At 35.5% G+C, this 24,205-nt stretch overlaps 1 protein-coding gene and 1 long non-coding RNA gene across 2 annotated transcripts; both read right to left on the bottom strand.

The window, feature by feature from the left end:
- Nucleotides 1-5,711: 5,711 nt before the first annotated feature.
- LOC130821509 (uncharacterized mitochondrial protein AtMg00810-like) lies at nucleotides 5,712-9,570 on the bottom strand. The gene is made up of 7 exons (XM_057687300.1): nucleotides 9,490-9,570; nucleotides 9,057-9,173; nucleotides 8,811-9,001; nucleotides 8,627-8,765; nucleotides 8,330-8,545; nucleotides 8,011-8,209; nucleotides 5,712-5,776 (listed from the first exon to the last, which is right to left on the bottom strand). The coding sequence occupies exons 1-7, from the start codon at nucleotides 9,568-9,570 to the stop codon at nucleotides 5,712-5,714; spliced, it is 1,008 nt and encodes a 335-aa protein (XP_057543283.1).
- A 1-nt stretch (nucleotide 9,571) lies between these two features.
- Nucleotides 9,572-9,965, bottom strand: LOC130820451 (uncharacterized). Its single transcript, XR_009045206.1, has 3 exons — nucleotides 9,912-9,965; nucleotides 9,780-9,823; nucleotides 9,572-9,668 (listed from the first exon to the last, which is right to left on the bottom strand). It is a non-coding gene; the product is annotated as an uncharacterized LOC130820451 (long non-coding RNA).
- Between the last annotated feature and the right edge of the window lie 14,240 nt (nucleotides 9,966-24,205).

Below are 24,205 nucleotides of genomic sequence, written 5' to 3'. Positions count from 1 at the left end.
TCATTATTATTATTATTGTTGTAGTCATTATTATTATTATAATTATTTTTATTAATTTTTTTAGTATTAGTATTGTTATTAATTTTTGTTATAATTATTATTTATATTTACGTCATTAATGTAATTAATTTATATTATTTATATTTCAAATTTGCAGGAGTTTGAAAACTTTGGAGACAACGAAGACTACTCCAGTAGCTTTGTTACGGATCGGGAATTTATTTCTGTAGATGAGTTACACACTTGGGCCGATGCGATAGCAATAACAATTGGTTTTCAATTTACACGTGCTTCTTATAAAAAGAAAGAAGGACGTTCTATAGTTAGTGTCTATTTAAGATGTCACCGCTATGATAATATTAGGGGTGATGTACATAATCTAGATAATACTGCTCGACCTGGTTCTAAAAATAGAAGTTGTGGGTGTAAATTTTTGATTATAGGAAGTAGTCGTAAACCACCAGAAAGACCTTGGACAATAAGGGTGTGTCCTGGTGAAAAAGGAAAACATAACCACCCGTTCTTAGTCTACAGAGATGGTCATGTAAGGGCGAATAGGATCAATGTAGATATTCGAGAGCACATTCGACAGCTTAATGCAACTGAAATGCAACCGGCCTTTATTATGAATTCTATTAGAGATAATTTCCTGGTTTTTATGCTAGTATGAATCAGATATATAATATTAGGCAATGAAAAAGGAGAGAAGAGATGGAGGGTAGGACTCCCCTTCAACACTGTCTTCATATGGCCACAGAACTTAATTACGTGGTCTAGACAGACTTGGATATCGAAGGGAAATTGAGTAGACTATTAATTGCAAATCCTACCTCTATCCAAATGATACGTACGATGCCGTATGTTGTGCTGATAGATACAACGTACAAAACGAACAAACAAAAGTGGCCACTATATGAAGTGATCGGATGCCAACCAATCACAACTTCTTGGTTGCGTTTTGTTTGATGCGAGATGAGGCGGCTGTGTCGTATTCGTGGGTGTTGCAGGGATTGAGAGATATTTTCGGCACTGCTCAAACTCCTAGCGTCATTGTAACCGATCGAGACGAAGGTTTATCTGCAACTATTCGTGACGTCTTCCCAGGTAAAAAGGCTTTGATTCATTATTTTTGTTATATCTAATGATTATGTCTTAATTATGTTCACTGTTTTGTTTAATGTAGATGTGCGCCATTTGTTATGCATCTGGCATATTGGCAACGACGTTGAGAACATGGTGGACAAGTTGTGCGGCAGGAAAAAAAATCAACAAGGGCAGGTATTCAGGAAAAGTAGATGGAACCTACTCCATGCCTCCAAATACACAGCAGAAGAAGGAAAGGTCACGGAGTGGGTACCGTGTGCCGGTCGGAGAGCCTTGGCTGGTCTCATAGGAGCGGGAGGAATAGCCTTCACGAACCCGATCTGTCGCAATGTCCGCTCCGGCAAATACACCTCGATGACATCAAAGCACGTGATACCCCCGATGACGGTGGTGCGTGGTTGCTCATTCAGCAACGCACTAGGAGCAGAATTGTAGGGAGTCCATTCCACCTGCATGCAGGCTAAGTTAACAAAAAAAGAAATACTGTAAATTTAAAAACACATGCATGACAAAATGTCATGCAATGTACAATACATGAGTCTCCGTCATTGAGTCAAGAACCCTGCGGCAGTCCCTCAGCCTGTCCACCTAACGACATGGTTTCTTCGTTGTCCACATCTCCGCCCTAGTCATGTTTGGCACATCTTCTCGGCGAGGATGAGGGCGGAAAGCGGGAAAGTACTCATAGATCCATGTCTGGAGCAATGTGAGGCAGCCCGCAATGGTCTTGCAACCAGCCATAGATGCCATTCCGAGCTGCCTGTACAAGAACGCCAAGGTCACCGCACCCCAGGCCACCTCTTGCTGATCGTCGTTCACGGCAAGTATTGGATGAGGTCGCATTCCAATTCTGGTCTTATCCGCCAGCAAGGTAGAGCCGACGATAGCCATGTAGTACGCTGTCGTCTGGGTATCCATGGCCTAGGATCTATGACACAGCCGCATCAGTTCAGCAACGCTTACGCAGCCGCAGGTTAATGCACCTCTATGCCGAAGCTGAAACATAGGCTCCCCGAACATATTGGTGATACCGACCTGCCACTCCGCCTCCAAAGGCTCAGCTGGCGGAGAACCTTCAATAGAAATGCCCAGTATGCGTTGCACGTCGTGCAACATAATCGTCATTTCCCCCATGGCATGTGGTAGTTGTTCGTATCCGGCTGCCACCTCTCCACGAACACCGATATCAAAGCACAGTCGATGAGCTGGTGCATAATGTCCGATAGTCGGCCGAGGGAAGTGGCAGGTAGAACATCGTTCAGCGCATCGGATATATCCCTCAGTCGGATGATGGACTCCACTGGCCTCTTCCTAATACGGCAATCCAGAATCGGAGGCGTACGCTCGGAGCCGTCAAAAATAAGTTTAGCTATGTGCCCGCCATAGCTAAGGATCAGTCGCGTATCTATTGGCCCCCCCGGGCTGGGGTGATGTGACTAACCAGTCCGTGTTAGCGGACTGTGAAGGCTTGCTCTCCCCGTGGCAGCTCATTATCGACGAAACTACGTCCTACGCGCTCAGATGCTAGCCTGGTCATCAAAAGGAGTACGCACTTGGTTCAGCGTACTCGACCGTTGGGCCTCACTGTGTCTGGCAGCCTCTTCCTGCCTAGCCCTCCTAGCAGAACCCGTTACCCCCCTCTCATGCGGGTCCCCTCTGAGTAAGGTAGGCCTAGAATTATTACCTCTCAACAATTGTCTAAAAAAACCCTTTCCTTTTCCTTGATTACCAGCCATTTTCTACAATTTTTGACAGTTTCATTAAATATTAAAAATAAATGAAGATAATCAAACATTACGTTACATTAACCAGATGAACAAAAAACAATATTAATTTTCTAAATTGACAATAATCATAAAAATAATAACATTAACAAAAGTAATAACATTAATAATAATCATAACAATAATAACACAAATAATAACAATAATAACACAAATAATAACAATAATCATAACACTAATAACAATAAAATTAAAGGATAATATAATAACAATAATAATAACAACAACCACTATAGTAATAATATAACAATAAAAATAATAATAATAATAATAATAATAATAATAATAATAATAATAATAATAATATAAATAAAAATAATAATAATTTTTCTAAAAAAAATAATAATAAAAAATTAAAAATGGAAAAAAAAAACAAAAATAACCAAACAACACCAATAATAAAAATAATTTTCAACACAATATACAAAGTATAATAATAATAATAATAATAATAATATTAATTATAATAAACATATTTAAAATAATAAATTAATAATTAAAAGATAATGAATAATTTAATAATAAAAATAATAACAATCACAAAAATAATAAAAAATAAAAATAATATAAGTAATAATAATAATAATAATACCAACAAAAATAAAATTAAAAATAACTATAATAATTATCAAAAACGAACGAAAAAAATTAAATGAATCGCTCAGATCTGGGCGATTGGACCCCTGTTCAATCGCCCCATTTTTGGCGATTGAACCAGGGTCTAACCGCCCAGATTTGAGCGATTCATTTATGTTTTTTTAAATTTAAATAATTTAAATTCGAAAAATTAAAAAAAAACACAACAACAATAATAATAAAAATTATAATAATAATTATAACAAACATATTTACATTAATAAATTTAAAATCAAAACATAAAAATATATTTAATAATAAAAACAATAAAAATCACAACAATAATAACAATAATAATAGAATTATTAAAATAACAGTAATAAAAAAAATAATAATAATAACAATAATATAATTAAAATTTATAATAATTATAAAAAAAGCGAAAAAAAAAATTTTATTGTTGAACCGCCCAGATCTGGGCGGTTCAACTTATTTATTTATTTTTTTTTTCGTTTGAAAATTTAAATTAATTACATTCGAAAAGAAATTACCTCGATTAATTGTTTGCGGATTAAACTTAGTTTTTTCTCCAACATTTTGCTTTTGTAAGTTGGTTTTTAAGTGTGGTAGGAAATATTTTAGTGAGAATGTGGTATATATAGAAAATTTTAGGTTCAATGGCAAAATCGTAATTTTTTAATCATACAGAGGCAAATATGTAATTTTCTCAGGTAGCGATAAAATAAAAAGGGTGACGATATTTAAGGATTGGGTTTTTATTACTCTAAAAAAGGTATGAAATACTTTGTATTTTTTTCCTTACAATTTAAACATTAGTTTTTCGTATTAGGTCAAAAAGAGTTATAACTTTTAATTGTGAAATATTGATTTAAATAATGGAAGTTAATAAGTAAACAATATTAACTTGAAAATATTACTTAAAACTCAAAAATTAATCAAATTAAACTAGTTGGGTCAGTTAGATTTTGGTTGTCTTAATTTGTTTATGGTTTTGTGTTAGGTCAAAAGTATGTCTAATCAACAGGCATGAACTGGTTTATAATCCCCTGATAACAGGGGATGTGGGAATGAAAAAAAATCAAGGAATTCAAAACAATAAATAAAATAACACAGAAAATTAACATATCATCACCATAACATATCAACAATGGTGGGTTTGCTCCGGATATTTAAAACGACAATAGGGAAAGTTGTCACTTATAAGCCGGCACTTTATATAGTGCATACAATACCCAATTTCACAAGATAATGCCTCTCTTAATGGTATAATAAAACAAGATTTAGAAAATGGTTGGATCAAGCTTAAATAGTTAGTTTTAATCAAACTAGTAAAATTTTTAAAAGATTGTTTTCACGGCTTAAATTTCAAAGGAATCAATTTATGTAAAGAACATGAAATCAATTAGAATAATTTTAATGATGTTAATTTGTATAAAAATTGGTTTAGGTCTGATTTCTTGTGGTTGATGTAGAAGTGTGGCCACTTGTGTTTAGATTTTGATTGATTCCGCCTATGCTTGGTGTTGTTTATTGTTGTTGTCCTATTTTTCTAGTCGCATATTCTGCATATAGTTAGCTACAAGCCGCTGACTAGTTTGTTTCTTCTAACGTCTTCAATAGTTGATGTTAAAGCTTGTTTATTTGTGATATTTTTCTTTGTTTCAAATTGTTTTCATTAATTATACTGTATGATTAATGGTTAGGTTAATGTTTTTTCAGCTGCAAAGTTAATGTTTTAATTTTGTAATAGTAAGAAGCAAACAATTTACGGTCTTTCAAAGTATATGATCCTTAGGTAATTATTAAATTAGCTAGAATGGATACAAGCTAGGTTGATTTACCTATTGACCACCCCGACTATGTTGGTGGTTGTATAAAAATTCATTGACTTTGCTAGGAAGTCATGTTGAGGGTTCAATTCTTTGCCCATGCAAAGAAATGTAAATTAAGGTTGATATGAAGTATATAACACTAAGGGAGGTGAATAGAGTATGCGGGCGTAAAATTTTTTGGTTTAACAATTAGCTCAAGAGCTTGTGAGGCGTTTCAAACAGTTTTCTGGAAACTGTTCTTAGGCTGAATATAAAAATTTAATAAAGAACAATACTAAAGTACGTAATTTAAGGTAGGCAAAACATGTGAATTGTTATCGAGGTTCAGCTATCAATAGCCTTATCCCCGCCTATAGTTTTTGCCAACCAAGAAGATTTTTCTATCTTCTCTTACCTAGATGATCTTTCTATCTTCTCTCATCACGTTCTTCCCCTTGAAAAAAGGTCTAGAACAACGGTCTACAAGTTTAAAAAAAGATAAATCTCACACTCACAATAGAAATAATAACCGAATACTTTCAAAAGTATACTAAGTTTGAGGCGTAAATATAAATGTAATCGAACTTTATTAAAACTCTAAGATCTATTAGAATTGATGTGAGTTAGAAATAAGTGAAGAACAAATTGCAACTCTTAATTAAATTCTAGATGTTAAAGATTAAAAGAGAAATAATAGAAGTATAATTATTCAAATGTTGATGAAGCTTCAAATATATAGTGTGCTTCCAACTAGCGGTTGCATAATATTAGCTTCATCGCCTTATTTTTTCTCATGTTAGTTATGTGTTGGATGTCAGACCTGAAGCCTTGTACAACATGTAGCTAATTTTAAGGCTTTGTTAGACTCTCCTCCTTGACCAAAGCCAATGTAAATTTTGGTACTAGCTAGGGTTTCTCAAGACATGAAATGTTAGTACTAAAAATAGCAATAACCAAGTATTTTAAATTTATTTTCATAAGTTAATTAATTTAATTAAAAACCAATTTAAACAATAAATTGCTATTATCATAATTTTCGTTTTCTATAAAATAATTTATTTTAATTACCAAGACTTTAGGATTTCCTAAAAATTAGACCTAGTTATAACATAGAAATAGTCAATAATATATATAGAAATATAGAAAAATTACTTCCACACCATTAGGAATGATTTAGATGGTGAAGCCTTTTATTTGCATGCGGCTTTGCTTTGGACTATTAATGACTTTCCAGCTTGTGCAATGCTATCAGGGTTGAATACTAAAGGCTATTAAGCATGTTCATATTGAACAAATTTGACACCTTGTTATGAATTTTGGGGAAAGATTTATTATATGGGGCATCGAAAATGGTTACATGCATGTCACCCATATATATTTAAGCGTGACAAGTTTGATGGAATTGAAGAGCATGAAAAAGCTCAAACACGTCCAACCGGAACTGAGATTTTGAGAGAGCAAGTTAAAGTTTGATATGTATATGGAAAGGCGATAAATATGGAGAATAAAAAGAAGAAAAAAAGCGAAGACATAACGCAAACTTAACGTAAAGATTAGACAGCTATAAGGTGGGTGTACCCATAACGAGTATATTTAGTTGGCCATAGGGGTGGGGATGGTTTGAAATGCATACCTAGTGGATATGAAAATTTAACTCGCCATGGGTGAAGGGTATGGGTATAGGGTAGAGCATATGGCACTCGTTCCTCTATTTTGTTATCTATTATATTTTTGATTATTTTAGAAAAAATTTGACATGACTAAAAGGCAAATAGCCATTGAAAAAATAAATAACAAAAAAGAATTTTTAGTTTTTTTATTTTGACTTAAAAGTTGGCTTTTCAACTGGTTGAATAGTAATTTACTAAACATTTATTTGGCTTTTTGATCAACTACCAAGTCAAAAAATAGTAGTCAAAAACAAACTCAAAGGTTATTTAACAAACAACCCAAAAATCAGTCCGTCAAATTAGTCACTCCATTAAACTGTCAGTTATTAGTCGTTTGTCACTTAAGATTATAAGTGATCACTATAAGGATATATGTGATCAATTTAACACTATAAAAAGTAATCATTTTAAAGTTGTAAGTGATTATTTTAAGGTTATAATTAGTCACTTAAGATTATAAGCAACTAGTTTAAGATTATAAATGTAGAATAGGCCAACCCAATATACATAGTCTCACAGTGAGACCATTTTGTTTGAGAATTTGTGTTTTCATAAGAGTAATTCTTGTAGCCCTAATCACTTTTTAATTCTTATCATTTTGTTTTTAACGGCCCGTTTGGTTAGTGGTACTAAATGGTGGTAAAGGGAATGATTTATAGTGTAAAATTTCATCAAAATTTTCATCTTATTCCCATGGCAATGAAACTTTGATCACAAAAAAGTTGTTTCGTTTACAAATTTGCATTACCACTTAATACTATCTCTCTCAATGGTAATGCATTGGAATGAATTTTATGAAGAAAATGAGATGATTGGAGTTGGACAAGCATGATTGAAAGTAATATGATCGTTGCTTTCCATTGATTAACTTTGGCTATAAATATACCAATTACAAGAGATAATTATGCCTATTAATTAGCTACTAATTAGGCTATAAACAAGGCTAGGAAATATACACTTACCAAAATTAGTAATATACAAAGTCAATTACAGTATAAATGAATATACACAATCAAAACAGAATAAATATCCATATATTCTAACACGCCCCCACAGTCGTAGTGGGAGAGTCACGAACGCTAAGACTGGTACGAAAATCATCGAACAGAACCCGGGGAAGTCCCTTCGTAAAAATATTTGCAATTTGATACCCAGAGGGAACATGTAAAACTCGTACCTCGCCTTTAGCGACTTTTTCACGAACAAAATGAATGTCCATCTCGATGTGTTTTGTGCGTTGATGCTGCACCAGATTGCCAGAGAGGTAGATGGCACTCACATTGTCTCAGTAAACAATAGTTACTGTATCAATAGGAAAAAATAGCTCAAGCAACAAATTTCTGATCCAATAAGAATCAGATACCACATTAGCAACCCCACGGTACTCGGCCTCTGCACTAGACTTAGATAACGTAGGTTGGCGTTTAGATGACCAGGAAATCAAATTATCCCCTAAAAATACACAATAACCTGAAGTAGATCGCCTGGTGTCGGGGCATCCTCCCCAATCCGCATCAATATAACCAACTAGCTTACTAATAGAAGACTTATACAGATGCAAACCAAATGACAAAGTGTCCTATAAGTAGCGTAAAACACGCTTCAAAGCATTCATGTGCGCATTTCGCGGATCATGCATATGGAGACAGACCTACTGAACTGCATAAGAAATGTCGGGTCTAGTAAAAGTTAGATACTGAAGAGCACCTGCAAGACTCCTGTACTTAGTAGGATCCTCATATGCAGCATCGTGAGTAGCACTAAGCTTGGATTTTGTGTCAACAAGTGTAGGACAACGGCTACAATTTCACATGCCGGCCTTGTCAATGATGGATGAAGCATACTGTTTCTGAGACAAGAACATACTATTAGCATCCCGAGTCACAGCAATGCCCAGAAAGAAACTCAACGGACCAAAATCCTTCATTGCAAATTCGGAGCGCAAAAGATCCATAACACGGGTCCAGAGCTGATCAGAAGATGCTGTAAGAATTATATCATCAACATATAATAGAATATAAGCAGTATCAGTTCCCTGTCAAAAAATAAACAGAGAATTATCGGATTAACTGTTGGCAAATCCAATAGACAGTGACAAAAACTGCAAACCGTTGATACCAGGCTCGTGGAGCCTGTTTGAGACCATAGAGAGAACCCCGCAATAGACACACATGATCAGGGTGACATTTGTCACGAAAGCCCATGGGCTGATGCATATAAACTGTTTCATTTAGCGTACCATGCAAAAAGCATTCTTGACATCCAACTGATTGATTGGCCAAGAGTGTGAAATAATAATGCTACGAAGAGTACGAATAGTTACTGGTTTGACAACCGGACTGAAAGTCTCATCACAATCAATACCCTGCTGCTAGGGATGGCAACGGGTCGGATCTGGACCGGGTCCAGGTGGACCCGGATCCAGATCCGTTTTCAAGAATATGATCCAGATCCGGACCCGGATCCGCGGGTCCAGTTTTGCAAGACCCAGATCCGAATCCGCGGATACTGCGGATCCAGTACCGGATCCGAGTCCAAAACGGGTCTGACTTGTTTTTGAATCGTCTTTGTCTTCATCATCTTCATCTTCCTCTTCTTCATCATCCCCATCATCATTTATATCATCAAATTCATCCCCTTGAGCTGCCTCTCCAGTAAACCATGATACAGCATGAGGAATAATTTTGTCTCGAATGGTCAATCTGAATCATGATCGGGAACATTCATAATGAGTAGTTAGCAACAATAATAAGCATGGTCAATCTAAGAGATGATCACGCCATTCATCAATTACACTACACATCAAAACTTACCCAATCTCATAATCTTGCTCCATCAGATTCTGAAGCTTTGCCGCCTATTAAATATCAATATTTCAAATTGGTAATTGTCAATGGTAGTTACATGAGGTTCAAATTATTAAAGAACTTCAAAATCAAACTCACTGCTTCTTCATCAATATCATCATAGTCATCAGGAATTGGGGGCGAATTGAAAAAGTTGAAAAAGCTTTCACATTTTTCAAGAATTGGGCGCTGGCTGTCGAGTGTCGAGTACTCGAGTCTGTCGACTGGGAATGGGAGGCAGTGAGGGAGGAGTATGTGATGACTGAATTGATGAGGGTGTGTCGTGATGAGGCAGTGACTGTGAGGGAGGTATTTTAACATATTTTTGATATATATAAAAAAAAAAAAAAAAAAAAAAAAAAAAAAAAAACGGGTCCTCCAGATCCGCGGGTCCGGTTCCGGGTAGTTTTTTGATATCCGGATCCGGACCCGTGAAATTTAAACGGATCTAGATCCGACGGGTCCAATTTTTTAGGACCCAGATCCGTGAAAACGGATACGGATCCACGGATCCGGGTCGGGTCCAATACCCATTGCCATCCCTACCTGCTGCTGAGTCTTGCCATCAGCCACAAGACGAGCCTTGTACCTCTCAAAAGAACCATCAGAATTTCATTTGTGACGAAATATCCACATAGAACGAATGACATTCACATTAGAAGGCCGAGGAACCAAATCCCATGTATGATTATCAATAAGAGCATTATATTCCTCTAACATTGCATTTTTCCAATTACGGTCACGGATAGCACTAACGGGGTCCTTTGGGATAGGAGAGATAGTGGTAGTGGTCATTGTGTTTAGGTTGGAAAAATATTTTGGGTTAGGTTTGACAATGCTATCTCTGGCTCGGGTAGTCATAGGATGGGTTTGGTTCGGTGGTTGGCCGGGAATGTGAGTGGCAGAGGAGGGGCTGCTAGTAGTAGTGGGGTCGGGATGGCTGTGGTCATTCACGGGGGGAGAGGTGTTCCTCACGTCGTGGAGAAGTGAGGTCTGGGCTGTCAATAGTGGGAGGGAGGAGAATAGGTGTATGTTGGGGGGTCTGCTGGGAGCCCATGAATTGTGGTGTGACAGTCTGTGAAGAAGCTGGGCTAGAAAAGGGAAGTGGCCCAGAAGGAGTAGGGTGTTGCTGTTGCCCAGGGGAACAAGTGGACTGGGCTGTAACATTAGTGGGTTGATTGGTGTGCAAATGGGGTAAGTGAACTAGTGGATTAGAGTCCAAAAGGTCATAATCATCAAATTTCGGTTTGTGATATTTAAAGAACGAAAATTTGTTTTCGATAAATTTGACATGCCGACAAATAATGATTTTCCCATTTGATAAATTATAGCACTTCGAACCACGGTGATTAGGCGCGGGGCCTAGATAGACACATGGGGTGGACCGTTCTTCCAATTTGTGAATAGTGGTGGAAGGGAATAGAGGAAAACATAAGCAACCAAAGACACGTAGAGCCAAAAAAATTGGAGTACGTTGGTATAAAATTTGAGTAGGAGATTTATAGCCTAAGACTTTGGTTGGAAGGATGTTTAGTAGATAGGTAGCCATGGCTAGAGCATGTGTAACACCCCGAGATTTTAATAATGAAATTATTTAATATTCTAATAACTTTTAAAGATTTTACAATTATATTAAATTATTTCTGAATTAGTTTAATAAATTTCTTGCATACATGAATGTAAATGTTAACTAATATATATATTAAAAATATAGTTACGATATCTTAAATAAAGAGGTTCGAATCAAAATGATTATTTATTAAAATGTGTGAGCCCACGAAGGTGAGTTTCTTAGTTGGTCTCGCAAAAAAAGAAATCAAAAAAAAAATAATAGTAATAATAATAATGAGTATAAAAATCGTGAAACCCTAATGCTCATGGGAGAGTCGTCACTCCCTCCCCCTTCTCCTCCTTCTTTCTCTTCTTCTTCCTTCCTCCCTCACTCCCGCACCCTTTCCCTTTCCCACACCAGTGGCGGCACACCACCACCAGCCACATTTCCTTTGCCGTAGCTGCCAGCAGCCGCCAATAGGTGGCGTTTGCCTCCTCACAGAAGCAGCCATGGCTGCGTTCTTCCCCACCAACAGCAGCTGAGCTGCACAAACAATCGTGTAGCTTTTTTTTTTTCTTGTGCCGCCAGCAACTGGCTGCTGGGCAGCCGGTTTTGGCCCTGCGCCACCGCCTTCGCGACCTCCTCTTACTTCTTCATCCTCTTGCTAGTTTTATTTTGTGAGCCATCTCCTTACTCTTATTTGATTTCATCTTTGTTCCAATTAAAATTTATAAAGTTTATGAGGAAAGTATTGAAATTTGTATGATTGTTATTGAATCTTGTTATGAGTGAGAATTGGATTGATGATTTGAATGTACTTATGAATTGGGTTTTGGAAATGTGGATGAAAAGTGTTGAATTTTGTGTTATTTTTCATTGAATTCTTTTGTGGTTAAGAGTTTAATTGATGAATTGAACATATTCATGATTTAAGGTTTGAAGTGTGATTAGAAATTATGGGATTTGTGTTGATTGTATATTAGTTTGGTTTAATCCTATCATAGGTAATAGAAATAGTGTTATCTTTGGACATGAAATAATTAGAGTTGATTTAGAAATGAGATTTCTAGTAGTGTGTGTGGTGTATGCTACTTTGGTGGTGTGGTGATTAATCGAATAGCCTTATAAATTATTTTAAGACTTGGTTGATTATCGTTGTGGTAATTAGTAATGATTTTGATTATAGTTGACAATAAAAAATGGTTTTGGTTGTTAATTGAGAGTAGTAGTTGATAATTGTTAGTGACTTAATTGTTAGAATTACTAATACCCCATTGGGTTGTTATTGAAATCATAAACACATAATTGTAATGAGCCATGAACATAGCGTCAACTGTTAAGAATTATTGACGTTACTTGTACCATGTCTTGATTTTAGTTCAACCTTGGAGAATATAATAAATGATATTGTTGTGCGATAACCTTAAGATTCGTTCTTGTCGTCATATTAGCACTACACTAACATTGTGAGACTTAAGTCTGAATCGTCGTTTTATTTCCAGATATTGTGAATCGTTATAAATCAAAGTTAGCTGGTGTAATGAAACACTTGACATAATCCTTTTATTCTTTGTCGATGGAATAACTTGTGTTATTGTCAAATTGACGATTATGCTTGGTGTTGAATGAGATGCGTACGTGTTAGAAGTAATTGAAATCTTGTCGTGAATGGATGATTGTGGTTACTTTGGCTTTTAGCTGGTATGACAAAGTAGTTAAGGGAACTTATTAGTTCTACTCATAACTTATATAGGTGCCCATTTCGTAAGAGGAAAGTAGAGCCTTAGTTGGTCGATTTTGTGACTTTTGATCGTGCAGTAACGCTTACAGGTACGTACACGCAGTAACGAACTCTTACATGCAATTCTTATTTAAGACATTATTGTTCATTGTAATATTATGCACTGCATCAAAACTGAGATACTAGCGAGTACGCTTTATACGAAACGCCATCGACTATGATATTCTTGCGCTTAGAATAGTTATAGAGAATGAAAGTGTTAGTAGGAGGCGGGGACCACCCCCTTATTTATTTAAGAATTAGATTATGCCTAATTGGAGTTAGAGTGACTCCTTTATAGGTGAATTTCATATTCTATTTAGTGGCTCAGTGGGTTTTGGCGCGCCGCTATCCCAGGGCGCTCATTAATAGTTAAGAGTGGAAGTTATTCCCATCTGATAAGGTACTATATTATGATTAGCTGGCGTGACTTAACTGGATTATGTCCGGTTGTTTTATTAGTCCCCTAGGTGAGGTTTGACGGGACCACTGTAAGGGGGGTATGAGCATGCTTGGGTCACTAGGCGCCGGATGGCCGATACCGCCCCTTGACCGAGGTGATACCATGCGGGCCTTGCAAACCCCAATATGGTGGCCTCTTCACTGGTTTAGTACCCCAGTGTGTTAGGTTGTTCCCGAAGGTAGGACCCGAGAGGGTCAGCTGGAGAGGGCATGAGCTCATACTTTGCCAATGGACGCCGGATGGCTGATAAGGCCCTTGGCCGTGTCACTATGCCAGGAAGTAGAGAAAAGATCCACTGATAGAAAACTATTCAGTGATAGAAAATTTATTCATTGATCGAGAGTTATTTATTGATAGTAGGTTCATTCCTTGGTAGAAAGCTTACGCGTTGATAAAACGTTTACTCTTTGATAGAATATTTACTCATTGATAGAACATCTACTTATTGATAGAATAGTTTATGCTAGCGAGAAGTGTGCCTAAGTTAAGTTACCTCAAGGGTATTACGGACTATGATCAAACTTACCTTAAGATAGACAAGCTCTATAAGGTCATGCGTTAGGTATTCTGTTAATGCCTTTGTCGAGTTGATACTATACGTGTTTTGCAGGAGTTATGTTTAAAAAGAGGAGCGTGAAGACCTGCATTCTACCCAAGAACACATGGTTCGGGTTAGAAAGCACGTAGTGAAATTAAGAAGTATAAGTGGCCGATAAACGGTTACTACATGTGCTGGTGTCTTATGAAATCGTCTTATGTTGTTTTATAACATAACATTATCTAGTAGTTGGCCTTATTATATTTGATGCTAGTTACTGACGTGTACGTGTTTTTGTTTATATTTGTTTGTTGATGACTTTCTATGATTGTCCTGCTATGACACATTGGCCGTTGGTTTAATGTCGAGCAGCAGGGGATCATAGACAAGCATAGCACGTACTGGAGCTTCTTTTGCATTGCATTGCATTTGGGGAGAGTGAGGAGGGCGAAGCATACCCTGTGTCATACCGCTATCTTTCAATTTTGTAGTTCTTGTTATCTTTTGTAAACTTTGGTTGTATATGTTTTGTTACGAGGCCTTGTTTCCTCCCTCGTATATTTGTATTTTCGTTGCGTAGTTTATAATTCTGTATGGTTTTAAGGAGTTAAGTTTTTTTTTTAAAACGCAAACGTCGACAATGGAACCACGATCCATGCTTGGCATGTTGATTTGAGAAGCCGGCGACGAATTATTCCGCCGTGACATAGCTTTGATAGGCCGTTGGTGCATTTACTTTATTAGTTTCTGAATTAACTTTTGTTTTTCTACAAAGACGCACAGTTTGAAGGCAGATATTGTCCAAATTTCCACTCACATTTCTTTAAAGTTAATAATTAAAGTTTATCTAAATTCTTTTTCCTTTTCTTTTATGTAACACCTGAATTTCCTCCCGTCCTTTATGGTTTTGGTTTCGTTAAGGGGTCGGAAATTCTGGGGTGTTACAGGTGGTTACTAGAGCCAGTGGTTCCTATTTTCGACGCTTTGTGTCCTCAAAATCGTTTAGAAATTGCCTGAAGTTAGAAGTCATTCGTGAGAGTTTGGGTAGATATGGGATAGGTGCATACATTATATATTCATGCATAATGATTACCATTGCACGTCCATAGATCAATATATAGTTTGTTTAGCTTGTTTTGAGACTCATTCTCATGTGTGTTGTTATTATAAATAATAATTATTATGGTGGTTTGAATGATGACATGATTTAACAAATCAGTAGAATTGAATTATGCATTATCAAGAAATAATGAAATTTTTGGAGTATTTGGTTCAACTCTAGTTGTATTATAAGCAGTCATTATGGAGATATGAAGTATGAATGATCAAATTCTAGAGAAGTTGGTTGTATTGGGAACTTTCTCTTGCTTGTGATGATTATATGAAATTTAGTCTTATGTGTCTGAATATTTGTTCATGTTAATTGTTTTCATAAAACATACGAGTTTTGATATTAATCCTATACATGAACCCACTGTTTATTTTTCTGCTTGAGCATTCCTTTTGTCAAGTGCATTCGTTCATCATAACGTAGAAGGTGGTGATCATAACTCTCTTGAATATGTTTAATGACTGCGCAAGCATGATCGTAAGTAGTTTGAACTAAAATAAGGATAAGAGCTAAAGTGTAATAAGAATTCGATATATTGTAAATGAAAGAAAGGGGTCTTTTATGCAATATCTTGTAAATAAAGTTTTAATCACCAGTTGATGATAATAATGCGGTCATAGTTAAAGTATAAATGTGTTAAAAACCTAAATATTAAGGAGAAGTTCGAGAGCACGTTGAGAGTTTATAGTTTGAGAATTCAACTCCCAATTTCGAACCATGATCTATAAGAGTATTATTGATATATTCTTTATATAGTGCTGAGTTGAAGTTAAGTGATTGTTTTTTTTAACATCTCTAAGTGTTTAAAGATAATGCTATATTAGTTGAACCAAATTATCACATTAGTATTGTTGTTCAAACTAGAATTGCCTTAATATTTTCATTTGAAGTTATAATTCTTATTAGGTTGAGGCTCTTGGCCCGTGTAATTAGCCATAGTAACATTGATGTTGAGTTTTAGTGTGGCATAATCGTGTCTACTAATAAACATTTTCACTCTCATATGGTGATTGATACTGATGCTTTAAATTGGTTAATGTAATATATTTGTTAGCTCTAAACCTAACATCTTATGCTTGTAGTGAGACCTTGAGAATCAATTGAGAGTGGAAACGATAGTCAACATATTAACCTTAGTAATCACTTTATATATACTTTCATGAATTATATACTATAAGGGTCCCTTGTTATTGATTTTGATTTTTGTAAGCATCCAACTCTCATCATAATGAATATAGTATTTAATGTTTGACGAGTGATAATGACCTTTCAATCACTATTCGCTTTAAAAAAAAAATTAAAAAAAAAAAACTAGTTGAAGTGGCTTTTTGGATAAAATATGGGTGATTTTGAGTTTGAGTATCAGAGGAGAAAATTTTCATTCGCAAGTCCTTTGAGTTTTGTATTTCGTTGAGACATGGTATATCATTCATACATAAGTCGACAACTTTATATTAAAGTGGATAGTTAAAGAATAATCGTCATCAACCAATTTGTGTGTTAAGGGCCTAAGAATCGATTCGAGGGAACACTATTGAGTTAAGACATTTTGTCTCATAAAATGCTTATATAGAGTGATGAATGTTTTAATCGGATGATAATGTAAAGAAGAATCGTGATGGTTTTTAAAGCGTTAGCTGGATAAAATGATATTTGAAATTAAAAAGGAATCAACGATATTATAATTTGTTTTTCCTTACGGCCTTCTGGGCAGTTATAAAACATAAGGATAAAATAACCTGATGATGAGGTGGATTAAGCGTCTTTGTGTACGTAAAATACATTTAAATGTTTTAAGTATTTTAGAGTATCCCATTGATTACAAATTTAATAGTGCTGCTAGCGTATTGAAATGAAAGACTTAGATGAGATTCTAAATGAAGCTGACTTTACGCAAGTTATTGTTTTAATAAGGATTGATGTAATACGTGGTAAATTAATTTGGAGAGTTATGGTATTTTAAACCTAAACAGTGAAGAAATGAGAATGAGTATGCGAATAATCATAATTTGAGAAATGAATCGAGATAATGGATTATGTCTTAAACGATTATTATACACAATCATTATTATGCGATAAGGAGTGTTAAATAATATTCGCACTTGTGTTAAGAAGAGTTTTAATTTGATGTTACTAAATCATTGAATCGTAATAAGCATTTGATGAAGAGTTTTGAAATTTGGACGTGTTTTAATACAAACGATTATGTTATAGTTGTTAGTTTTAAGTTTCGCATCTTAGGTCGAAGGGCGATCGAATTCCTCTTGTTTGCGAACGAATAATTGTAATGCATAATTTCAAGTGTTGCGTTATTTTGTTGGCTTGTGTCATTGTACTTTAGTATAGTGTTAGGATTATTAATGTAGCAGTCATATGGTTGCGATAACGGTCTTATAGTTGGAGGTAGTATTGCGATGGAAATGTTATGATGTAGATTGGATATTATGAAATTAGTGTTGATATCACGACCTTATCAAATTGTATGATACATGACTGCTTTGCTATTGATATTGGAAATTGCGGTGATGTAGGTGTGTTCATCAGTTATTTTTCACCTTGCATTTTTTTTGTATGTATACGTAAAATGTCATCTTTGTTGATCATCACTATTATTATTACCCTATTAGTACCATTAGTATGGTCGTTATATATGAACATGATGCATTACTTTAACCATATATTAGCTCGTGATCTTAATTGATATAAATTATATACTTTCAACATATCTAGTCATAGGGTAAATGAATAGCTGAAAAGTGTTGGTGACCTTTGACATTGCCCTTCATGATTCTAAATCATCCTCATATTGACGTAATTAAAAATTTGATATTATGATGGATAAAGGATGTTATTATTGAATAATTACGATATGTGTATTAGTATCATGACTGTGAACGTATAATTATTAACTATAGTAACTTGCTAAAATGTGTTATATATAATTTGACTATATACTTGAAGCATGTATTATGTTTTGAGTTATTAATTTGAGTTGTTAATCTATTAATCAAGTCATGATGTATGATTTAAAATGTTATAAAATGATTTGATCATATATGATTAATAAAAAGAGCATTTCATGTTGAGTAAAAGGTTAAGATTATGTTATGATAAGTAAAGTTAGCGGTGAATCGATTTGGGAGTTGATAACCAACCAGTCTAGTAAGATTCTAGTATCCTCAGGTCTAGGGTGTCTAATTATAATACGAGTTAAGTGTTGAGCAACTTCGTGCACTTTACTTTTACAACTTTGTTGTTTTGATATTTTACCCCCATTCATGGTTCAAATTATAATAGTTAAACCTTCTGTACATTACAAGATTATCACAAAGTCAACCTTAGGTGGTCACGAAGAATTGAAAAAGTCGTTTGAAGAATTACATTAGATAACAGGACGTTTCGTGTTGTTACGAACTCAAGTGATGCATTTTTTTTTAAAAGCCACATCTGCTAGATCTGTTATTTTTGTAAACATTGAGAAGAGTTGTCTTACTAAGAGAACATATTGAGACCTAGATACTAGGGTATGTAGTACTGAGATCGAAGAGATGAAATAATTAGAGTTCCATGGTCTAACCACACTATCCTTGCATATGTTTCGAGGTTAGTGAGTTACGGGGTCGTAACTAAGTTTTAAGGGGGATAGAATGCGGTAAAATTTTGCGCATTTACATGCATTTTCTCTTGCGTTTTCACGCATTTTTGTCTCTATGATAACAACCTATTACAAACTTACATGCTTTCGATTCATTGTTTGAACCTATCTGTGTGATATCTACATGCTTTGATTGATTGTGTGAATCAATTGGTGTGATATTTGCATGCTTTTGATTGACCGTGTTGAGTCAACTGTATGACTTTTACATGCTTTTGATTGATTGTGTTAAGTCAATTGTGTGACATTTACATGTTTTGATTGGATGTTGAGGTAATTTAAATGATTATGAATGCTCGAAATGAAATATGTATGAATATTTGAATAGAGTGAGTATAATAGTGTCAATAAGCTCACGATCTTTGAGCTAATTCCTTGGGCGTAAAATCGTTAAGACAACTCCTTGAGTTATTAGAAATATAAATTTTCACAATTAGTACCTTGGTCGCGATAGTTTCGGGGACGAAACTCCTTTTAAGGGGGGTAGTCTGTAACACCCCGAGATTTTAATAATGAAATTATTTAATATTCTAATAACTTTTAAAGATTTTACAATTATATTAAATTATTTCTAAATTAGTTTAATAAATTTCTTGCATACATGAATGTAAATATTAACTTATATATATATATTAAAAATATAGTTACGATATCTTAAATAAAGAGGTTCGAATCAAAATGATTATTTATTAAAATTTGTGAGCCCACGAAGGTGAGTTTCTTAGTTGGTCTCGCAAAAAAATAAATCAAAATAATAATAATAACAATAATAATAATGAGTATAAATACCGTGAAACCCTAATGCTCATGGGAGAGCCGTCACTCCCTCCCCCTTCTCCTCCTTCTTTCTCTTCTTCTTCCTTCCTCCCTCACTCCCGCACCCTTTCCCTTTCCCACACCAGCAGTGGCGGCACACCACCACCAGCCACATTTCCTTTGCCGTAGCTGCCAGCAGCCGCCAATAGGTGGCGTTTGCCTCCTCACAGAAGTAGCCATGGCTGCGTTCTTCCCCACCAACAGTAGCTGAGCTGCACAAACTATCGTGTAGCTTTTTTTTTCTTGTGCCGCCAGCAACTGGCTGCTGGGCAGCCGGTTTTGGCCCTGCGCCACCGCCTCCGCGACCTCCTCTCACTTCTTCATCCTCTTGCTAGTTTTATTTTTTGAGCCATCTCCTTACTCTTATTTGATTTCATCTTTGTTCCAATTAAAATTTATAAAGTTTATGAGGAAAGTATTGAAATTTGTATGATTGTTATTGAATCTTGTTATGAGTGAGAATTGGATTGATGATTTGAATGTACTTATGAATTGGGTTTTTGAAATGTGGATGAAAAGTGTTGAATTTTGTGTTATTTTTCATTGAATTCTTTTGTGGTTAAGAGTTTAATTGATGAATTGAACATATTCATGATTTAAGGTTTGAAGTGTGATTAGAAATTATGGGATTTGTGTTGATTGTATATTAGTTTGGTTTAATCCTATCATAGGTAATAGAAATAGTGTTATCTTTGGACATGAAATAATTAGAGTTGATTTAGAAATGAGATTTCTACTAGTGTGTATGGTGTATGCTACTTTGGTGGTGTGGTGATTAATCGAATAGCCTTATAAATTATTTTAAGACTTGGTTGATTATCGTTGTGGTAATTAGTAATGATTTTGATTATAGTTGACAATAAAAAATGGTTTTGGTTGTTAATTGAGAGTAGTAGTTGATAATTGTTAGTGACTTAATTGTTAGAATTACTAATACCCCATTGGGTTGTTATTGAAATCATAAACACATAATTGTAATGAGCCATGAACATAGCGTCAACTGTTAAGAATTATTGAAGTTACTTGTACGATGTCTTGATTTTAGCTCAACCTTGGAGAATATAATAAATGATATTGTTGTGCGATAACCTTAAGATTCGTTCTTGTCGTCATATTAGCACTACACTAACATTGTGAGACTTAAGTCTGAATCGTCGTTTTATTTCAAGATAATGTGAATCGTTATAACTCAAAGTTAGCTGGTGTAATGAAACACTTGACATAATCCTTTTATTCTTTGTCGATGGAAAAACTTGTGTTATTGTCAAATTGACGATTATGCTTGGTGTTGAATGAGATGCGTACGTGTTAGAAGTAATTGAAATCTTGTCGTGAATGGATGATTGTGGTTACTTTGGCTTTTAGCTGGTATGACAAAGTAGTTAAGGGAACTTATTAGTTCTACTCATAACTTATATAGGTGCCCATTTCGTAAGAGGAAAGTAGAGCCTTAGTTAGCCGATTTTGTGACTTTTGATCGTGCAGTAACGCTTACAGGTACGTACACGTAGTAACGAACTCTTACATGCAATTCTTATTTAAGACATTATTGTTCATTGTAATATTATGCACTGCATCAAAACTGAGAAACTAGCGAGTACGCTTTATACGAAACGCCATCGACTATGCTATTCTTGCGCTTAGAATAGTTATAGAGAATGAAAGTGTTAGTAGGAGGCGGGGACCACCCCCTTATTTATTTAAGTATTAGATTATGCCTAATTGGAGTTAGAGTGACTCCTTTATAGGTGAATTTCATATTCTATTGAGTGGCTCAGTGGGTTTTGGCGCGCCGCTATCCCAGGGCGCTCATTAATAGTTAAGAGTGGAAGTTATTCCCATCTGATAAGGTACTATATTATGATTAGCTGGCGTGACTTAACTGGATTATGTCCGGTTGTTTTATTAGTCCCCTAGGTGAGGTTTGACGGGACCACTGTAAGGGGGGTATGAGCATGCTTGGGTCACTGGGCGCCGGATGGCCGATACCGCCCCTTGACCGAGGTGATACCATGCGGGCCTTGCAAACCCCAATATGGTGGCCTCTTCACTGGTTTAGTACCCCAGTGTGTTAGGTTTTTCCTGAAGGTAGGACCCGAGAGGGTCAGCTGGAGGGGACATGAGCTCATACTTTGCCAATGAGCGCCGGATGGCCGATAAGGCCCTTGGCCGTGTCACTATGCCAGGAAGTAGAGAAAAGATCCATTGATAGAAAACTATTCAGTGATAGAAAATTTATTCATTGATCGAGAGTTATTTATTGATAGTAGTTTCATTCTTTGGTAGAAAGCTTACGCGTTGATAAAACGTTTACTCTTTGATAGAATATTTACTCATTGATAGAACATCTACTTATTCATAGAATAGTTTATGCTAGCGAGGTGTGCCTAAGTTAAGTTACCTCAAGGGTATTACGGACTATGATCAAACTTACCTTAAGATAGACAAGCTCTATAAGGTCATGCGTTAAGTATTCTGTTAATGCCTTGTTTGAGTTGATACTATACGTGTTTTGCAGGAGTTATGTTTAAAAAGAGGAGCGTGAAGACCTGCATTCTACCAAAGAACACATGGTTCGGGATAGAAAGCACAAAGTGAAATTAAGAAGTATAAGTGGCCGATAAACGATTACTACATGTGCTGGTGTCTTATGAAATCGTCTTATGTTGTTTTATAACATAACATTATCTAGTAGTTGGCCTTATTATATTTGATGCTAGTTACTGACGTGTACGTGTTTTTGTTTATATTTGTTTGTTGATGACTTTCTATGATTGTCCTGATATGACACATTGGCCTTTGGTTTAATGTCGAGCAGCAGAGGGATCGTAGACAAGCGTAGCAGGTACTGGAGCTTCTTTTGCATTGCATTGCATTTGGGGAGAGTGAGGAGGGCGAAGCATACCCTGTGTCATACCGCTATCTTTCAATTTTGTAGCTCTTGTTATCTTTTGTAAACTTTGGTTGTATATGTTTTGTTACGAGGCCTTGTTTCCTCCCTCGTATATTTGTATTTACGTTGCGTAGTTTATAATTCTTTATGGTTTTAAGGAGTTAAGTTTTTTTTAAAACGCAAACGTCGACAATGGAACCACGATCCATGCTTGGCATGTTGATTTGAGAAGCCGACGACGAATTATTCCGTCGTGACATAGCTTTGATAGGCCGTTGGTGCATCTACTTTATGAGTTTCTGAATTAACTTTTGTTTTTCTACAAAAACGCACAGTTTTAAGGCAGATACTGTCCAAATTTCCACTCACCTTTTTTTAAAGTTAATAATTAAAGTTTATCTAAATTCTTTTTCCTTGTCTTTTATGTAACACCTGAATTTCCTCCCGTCCTTTACGGTTTTGGTTTCGTTAAGGGGTCGGAAATTCTGGGGTGTTACAGCATGATGCTAAAAAGAATGTGGCAAGGAAGCATGGGCAAGAAGAGTTTGAATAATATTATTAATGGATTTTATGTTGCGTTCAACTTTTCCATTTTGAGGAGAGGTATGAGGACACGAAAGACGATAGAGCATGCCTTGATTTTCGAAAAAATTTTTAAGAGTACCATTGACATACTCGGTTCCATTATCACATTGAAAGATCTTAATGTTACGTTCAAAATGAGTGTGGATTATCTTATGAAAAGATTGAAAAATATGTTTTACTTGAGATTTCTTTGCAATAGGATAAGTCCACAAAAATTTACTGTAGTCATCAAGAAACAATAGATAATAACCATGTCTAGAAGAACTAAGAATAGATGAAGTCCATAGATCACTATGAATAATATTAAAAGGAAAAACTGTATGCGACATGGAACCATAAAAAGGAAGTTTCATGTGTTTGCCTAAAGGGCATGAAGAACAAAAAGAATTACAAGCCTTATTATTACATTCAATAAATTTCTGATTTCTCAAAGATCTAAGAACAACATCACCGGGGTGTCCTAATCGATTATGCCATAGATCAGTAGAAAGAGCACTAAAATTTGAATGTGTGCCGGAAAGATTGGCTTGACTGGTTGGAAAGAGTGGATAAAGGTCACCGGAACTGTCACATCTCATTAGTTTGGCCCCCGTCTGTAAATCATTCACAGAAAATCTATACGGATCAAAGGAAATAGATACCATATTGTCCGTTGTGAATTTTTGGACGGATATCAAGTTCTTTATTAATTTGGGAGCATGCAAAACATGGTTAAGGGTAAAGGTAGGGTAAAATAGTACTACCATGACCTTGAACCGGAATTAAATCACCACTACCAACAACAATGTTATGATTTTTAATGCTCGAATTGACATAAGAAGAGAGAATACCTTGATCGGTCGTCATGTGGGATGTGGCGCCAGTGTCCATATAATAATTTATTATCCGGACGGTTGGGATTGGCAAGCATTTGTAAAGCAACTTCAATGTGAGTAGGAGTATGATTCGGACCCATTGCTTGAGTATTATATGCTTGAGGTGCTGAACCCAAAATTCCTGG

Source organism: Amaranthus tricolor, chromosome 8, assembly GCF_026212465.1.
Source record: "Amaranthus tricolor cultivar Red isolate AtriRed21 chromosome 8, ASM2621246v1, whole genome shotgun sequence".
Taxonomy (NCBI): Eukaryota; Viridiplantae; Streptophyta; class Magnoliopsida; order Caryophyllales; family Amaranthaceae; genus Amaranthus; species Amaranthus tricolor.
Note: the sequence above shows the minus strand (reverse complement) of the source record. Positions and strands in the feature narration are given on the sequence as shown.

What these genes read in the sequence shown, in the direction of transcription:
- LOC130821509 (XM_057687300.1), bottom strand. Translation starts at nt 9,570, where the DNA reads ATGATGAAGAAGAGGAAGATGAAGATGATGAAGACAAAGACGATTCAA. An exon ending in ATGTTCTTGTCTCAGAAACA is followed by an intron (nt 8,766 to 8,810) that starts GTATGCTTCATC and finishes GTGAAATTGTAG; the next exon opens with CCGTTGTCCTACACTTGTTG. An exon ending in ACCGTGGGGTTGCTAATGTG is followed by an intron (nt 8,210 to 8,329) that starts GTATCTGATTCT and finishes AATCTGGTGCAG; the next exon opens with CATCAACGCACAAAACACAT.